This window comes from Macrosteles quadrilineatus, unplaced genomic scaffold (genome assembly GCF_028750875.1).
Source record: "Macrosteles quadrilineatus isolate MER2022 unplaced genomic scaffold, UCM_ALF_1.0 Scaffold_2__2_contigs__length_208266976, whole genome shotgun sequence".
Lineage (NCBI taxonomy): Eukaryota > Metazoa > Arthropoda > Insecta > Hemiptera > Cicadellidae > Macrosteles > Macrosteles quadrilineatus.
Window position 1 is genome coordinate 207,973,056 of NW_026542595.1, and position 6,589 is coordinate 207,979,644.

Here is a 6,589-nt window from a genome sequence, read left to right on the forward strand (position 1 = left end):
CAAATTACAAGTGCAAGTAGTATAGAATCTTGGCCTGTACAAGCACCCAAGTTAGTTGCCTATTTTGCTACAAATTAGAATACAACTTATAATTCACTTGTATTTTATTGTACATGTAATTGTAATTTGATAACCCACTTTACGGTCTTGACTAGCTATAAACGTGATAAGCTAGAATAGATTTATTTACTTCACTGAGCAGAGTAGAGTATTCCTATAACCATACTTTCAGTTATTACTTAACCTTGTTAGCTGATATTTTAAGGGATTCTACGAGGTGTTTGTAGGACATTGGTTGTAAAACCAGATGAACAAAAGTATTGCTAATTTTAAAGTGACCACCTTTTATTACTGTCTCATTTGTGTTTCAGATTCGAGGGCAGGCTACTACAAGAACTCCGTGTTGTTCAGTAGTGCCACCTAGATACAGACAAACGTCGAACCCAAGATCTCATAACTCCAATCCACCAGGCGTTTCGAGAACTCGACTATTCTAGTCAAGAATATGAGTAACATTGAGGCGACAAGAACATAAGTGAAACGAGTGAACGAGCGCCGAGTGACAAACAAAGTGACGATCAAGAGTGATTCGAAGCTTAAATTTCAGCTTTGTAGCCATCTTAGATGTTTACTGTGTGTTTAGACAGTTTGTACTTTGTACTCTTTCCACCAACGGCAGCAGTGTCTGTGTAAGAGCCTTACATTCCGAAGGGACTCGAAACTCGAGTGTAAATTAGTCTAATTTATTAAATGTAAAGCTAAGTTGCATGCACTCTCGTCGACCGCATTCTGAAGACCGTAGTTTTCTGGAAGGAGACCGTAGTCGTACCGTTAAGGCTGTATTAGTGATCATGTAGACTTGATAGAATAACAGAACGCTGTTATTGTGTTTATTATCTATTATTATAATTTAGTTTAATGTGTACATAGTCTAATATAGTTAAAGTTATACATTGTTCATTATGTTCTCAACCGCTTAATGTTAAATTATGTGGTTTTACAGTTATGTAACATTTTAAACTACCCTTTGTATAAATACTGACAGTTCGTCGTTATATTTCAATTTGATTGTTTATAGATTTTCGGGCTTAACATGTTTTGTAGAGTTTTAGTGTTTGATTTACAAATTACTATGTACAGTTTTACATATGCTGTCACTACTCTAAAATGAATTTTACGATAATTATTTATTTTAATTTAAATCATAGGTTTATTGTATATTTTATGCAGTGTTATTTCTTCTAAATCACTTGTGAACTATTCGGTTGGTACAGGAAAATTTACTCTAAATACATGGTGTAATACTTGTGAACGGTTTCATATTTCTCGTGCTGTTTGGACTTATTTAAAACCAGGCGCATGTGTTCTTATAAAATTTATTTAACAATTAATTCAACAAATTATTTTTAGATTTATTTTGGTTTGCTGTTTTGAGTGCTAAGTGCAATGGTTTTAAGATTCAACCAATTAGATTCAAAATTTATGTGTAAAAAAATTAAACTCTCAAATAAGTCTACTAAATTTACTGTTGAAAGTAGAAACATGTTACCAGCAATGAACAATATAGGTATCAGAGCGTTTTGTTGCGCTGGATATGAATCAACTGTGAAGCCTGTCATAATATAAAGTACACCATGTAGTTATGTCAAATCCAAACTGTTCTTTAAATTTCGCTCTTTCAATTAATTAAGCTCCAAACAATCTTTCAGTATCAATGTATGGTAAAATGATCTTGTATAAAAATGTGATAATTGTTAAATTTAGTTTAACTATTCTTTTTACTATATATAATACTGTTTGTAAAATTGGTTACGAAGTTTTTTTCACAAGTTTGATTACTTTCTTTACAACTTCAACAAACCAATGCTCTTGTGCTCAAACGATGTTTAAGACCTAGTTTTGTTGATGTCGAACCATTCCAAACGATATTCGTTGTGCTTTGAAAGCTATTTTCATAGAGGTGTAAAATACAATAGCCCCCTTCTCAGTAGCAATGAATGTACATTCAAATGTTTTTCTAAAAAGTCCGAAATCTCTGTACATTGTAAATACTCACTAGCACATAGCCCGACTCTTATGTACATCGATTTTTCACCTATCTATCGAATGTGTCCGCATTTCCACAAAAGAGTTGTCAACAGTTTTTCAACATGTTTGGATATTTTATTTAGGTATGGTTTTCATGAAATTTTATCTCTCTGTACTTAAGCAGATGGCAACTCTTTTGGGTACACGAGGCGCAGCTATGAGTGGCCCCGAAAGTATATGTATCAATAAACCTACCCAATGTATTTAGAATGGTCTTTTTATTTAATCCTCATCTCAAGTCAGTGGTGTTTAAATTATTACATTGCCAAATAAAAATGGATTTATTAAAATGGAAGAACAGTTTTTGTCAACTTTATTTGAGATTAAATCAAAAGAAAACCCATAATCAACTACTATTACTTGCAAACTAATTTCACATTACTCATTCACAAAATATTGATTCGAGTGAAGTCAGTCACATCGATTTTGTTAAGAAATAAAAAATAACTTCTAGTACACTTCAACTGTTGAATACGTATTTTGAAAAATATAAAAATGTTCTAATATGATTTAAACAAGTCCATTTTCTATATACACATAACTAAATCGTATCGTAATTGACATTTTGAGTGAATGCATAATCCAACATCTACATAGTGTATAAAGGGTATTAGGCTTACACTTGATATACACTCAAAATTAAGTTAATGCATCACTTATGGAAGGCTCAAAGAAAGGTGTATTGTGTTAAATAATGTAACAAAATGTGGGAAATGGGGTTTCACTTTTTATTCTAAGAAATTCAATAACATCCAAGAAACAGTTAACTCAATACTAAAAGATACAATAGATGAACACAAAAAAGGATTTATTGCAGCAAATACATAAACGAGTTGTGTTTATGATAAGGTATAGGTAAATGATGTGTAAAAATAAAAAAATGAATAAAAATAAGGTAAATGAAAATAAAAATGCACTTGCATTAAGCTCATCAGTATGTTTGGTAAATGAGTGGAAAAAGAAGGTAGCATATCAGCACAGTACTTCTGGTTGTTTGTGTGAATCTGGATGTAAGCGTATTCATTATACTTAAACCTTTGACTTTCAATACAGTATCCAATAGTCAATGCTTAAACTATACGAAATCTTAGAATATATTACAGTACAACCATCTTAATATTACAGGATATGATATGCTATTTGAAGGATATGATGGGATGGTGGCGTCGTCCTGTAATCCAGCTACTAGGACGTCACGAATTGCGGATATTTATAGGCATGCACTGTGGATGCGATACTCCCTGGTGTGGATTAACGTCCACACTAGTGAGTACTGCGACCATCCTCAGTACTATCCTAACATTTTACCAATTCGTAAATTACAAGGCAAAAATGTGGTTCGGATTCTGCTATAAACTGTAGGTCCCTTAGTTGCCATTGGCTGTATGGGCTATTAATTGACATCCGTGTTTAAGGAACTAGTCGGCCTAGTCACTAACAAGACTACAAGATAGCGCCACTCATTCTACACTCATCTCCATTCATATTTGGCTAAAAATGCCTACTTTGTATGGTCACCATTTCATAAGAAAATACAAAAGTATAAAAAGTAAGACATGTTTAATATAATCTTCAGTGTGAAGGAGGGAAAAAGAACAAAATACCAGAGGTGGTAATTATATGAATATATGATAAAAATAAACCTACTTTAATATTTCAAGGTATTTTGAAAAAAATATTGTATGCACGTCCGTTAAAACGAATAACTTCCCACAAAGTTCTCTGAATTGAGTAATTTTTATTTTTAAGGCAGATAAAGTTTAAGTTATGACTATATAGGGCCTATATACTATATATTGATATTGTTACCACTTTTTTGGAAAGATATTTAGACTGAACTGTTTGTAAGTTATATTTAAATGAGATATTACAATTTAGTTGAAAGTATTCAACTAAGTTTAACTTAGTAGTAACACGTTTTGAACGTTAGCTAAGTCAAAGGTAGTGAAATAAATTATTATGAATGTCACCATTAGATAAATTTGGGGGTTGCTTCATTGACTAAGTAAATTAAAAATAAACTTATGTCTTGGAAACGGTAATGATTTATATCATACGTTTTAATAAACTAAGTTATTATGGGAAGTAGCTCTTGGTGGTTAGTAAATCCTGTAGCAAAAAAAATTTAATATTGAAATAATCGATTGGATGACAAAAAACGTAACGTTATATGAAAATACATCTCAATCGCAGCAATCCTGTTATCCAAGCAAATCACTGGTAGTTTTATATGGTTAAATTCAAACAGATTAAAAATAAAATAATAACAACCCTTACATTCATGTCTGATAAAAAGTAATATTGAATAATGAAAACTTCGGTTTGCTGCAAACAAGAATATAAAAAATGCCGATTAAATGTAGGCTATAAGGTTTTCTTTAAACGTAGATATAAATTTCTCCCATTTTTGAGGAATTTCTATAAGCAATGTACAATATATGTTCTTTTTTATGATAAGACGGGAGAAAAACTATTGGAATTAGCACTCTAAATATCTTGCAAACAAAATTCAAGGCCAGAACAGAGTTCATTTTCCTACTATACAGGGTGTTCATAAAGGGATGTCACAAACTTCGGAGGCTGATAGTACTTATCAATATAAACAAAAAAGTGCATGTAAACATAGGTCGAAAGAACATTCGTTTAACCGCCACCATTTTGTATTTTTAACAAAACAATTTATACCTTAAGAATTATTCAAGCTACGGAAACCAAACTTTGCACATACAGTACATTTATTGTGTCAAGAGGCAATTACGAAAAAATAGATTTTCTTTTAAATAAATAAAATAGCGGCCATTTAAATTCTTTAAATTTAATTACTAAAATATGGCTGATTTTATAAAAAGAAATTCAAGAACATTTTAATTTAGCATTTTAAATTCCCTATCAAGCGATAGCAAGTACAAAAAAAGCAGAAATATAATGATTTTTTTGTTGTAAAAATGAGGCAAACCTGACTAGTTATGTTAAGCCTTATTCTACCCCATTTTACAACTAAAAATCGTTATATTTCAGCAATCTTTTCTTCGATATAGAGTTCGACTAGAGTTCAAACAGGTAACAGGTTGTATTAACAGGTAACTGTCAAACAATAATTATTGCGTATGAGAGAATAACAAAACTGTTTCCTTTCATCTGCCTCATAAAGTACTTATTTCCATACGTATGTTAAAATTAAATAAACATAAAAATTCTTATTTTCATCATCATTTTTCATTCATCATTTTCATCATTTTTATAATCAGCATTTCCAACAGTATGCTTTTTAAAAGAAAATTGCAAACGATCCAATTCCACGGTGAATAGGAGAAAATTAGTAATAATCAATACGCCACTTCCTAGAAAATATTTTGAGATTTTAATTTATCCCTTAACCAATATTTGCTTTGCCCGATTCCAAGAAAAACAAAATATAGCCTGAACACTTCACGAAAAATATTGTCACTGGGCTGCAATAAAAGTAACCCACGAAATGAATAAATAAGGAAGATAAGTTGAAAAATGAATGATGACCTCAGGAAGGTTTGAGGTTTTATTCTTAACAATTTGATATGTAAATTTGGTATGTTTCGGGAAACAATGAATAATATCATCTTATTAGATGAACGAAAACGTTCCATTCCCTATCCATACACAGATCATCTCCCACCATTCTACAACCATCCTTCACTCACATCTGGGTTAAAATACGCACCTAGGTGGCGTACCCATCTCAATAATTAAATTGATAATTGATTAAGTACTGTTTGTTCAAGATATATATAAAATAACTAACAAAATACAACAATGGAAACGATATTTTATTAGATGAGTGAACTAAATTAATTCCTTAAGATCAGAGCAGTCAAAAGTTTGATATGTTACTGTCCGATTTTTTGTAAAAATTATTGCCAAAAGACATTTTGTAAAAATATAAAAACATAGGTAGAAAACTACTCCTTTAAAAAATATTATCACTGCCTACTGTGTTAGAAATAAACCAACGCAACAAACAAAAGTGAAACAAGTTGAAAAACGAGTGACGTAATCAATACGTCCCCGACAGACCGCAGGGGCAGTTTTGAGGTTGTAAATTTCCAAAATACTACCTGAGCCCCGGGGCAAAGGAAGCTGCGGACTGCGGCGTTGAGAAGTGGGCGGCGGCGCAGATGGAAATGGGAGACTCAAAGGTTGTGGTCAAAGTTGTGGTCAGCTGCCCCCATTAACTCTGTCAATTTATAGTCACACGATGTAGTTGTTGATTCATTGACTAATTTTAGCCTATCTTGTAGTAAAATATGCGTAATGGAACTTTCTTTAGCAACAATTGTGCTGTAGATTTTCTGACGACTCAAAAGTAGCGATCGTAGGCCTATTTATATTCGGATTCTCCTATTATGTCTATTTATTCGTAGTTATATGTATTCTATTTTCCATCCCAGTTTAAGAACTTGAATTACATTAGGTTGATATTACTTTTGTCGTTTTAGCCTATATATCTTGAGTAACATTTCGGTAA

The 6,589-nt window shown here is 31.7% G+C and overlaps 1 protein-coding gene across 9 annotated transcripts in view; it reads left to right on the forward strand.

Moving 5' to 3' along the window:
• Positions 1-2,277, forward strand: part of LOC128986728 (dachshund homolog 2-like) — a 193,443-nt gene extending 191,166 nt beyond the window's left edge. For all 9 annotated transcript variants that reach the window (XM_054407225.1, XM_054407229.1, XM_054407227.1 and 6 more), the window contains one exon: positions 372-2,277. In XM_054407225.1, the coding sequence (XP_054263200.1) occupies positions 372-424 (53 nt within the window). In that variant the 3' untranslated portion in view covers positions 425-2,277. The remainder of the gene's footprint in view (positions 1-371) is intronic.
• The last annotated feature ends 4,312 nt before the right edge of the window (positions 2,278-6,589 follow it).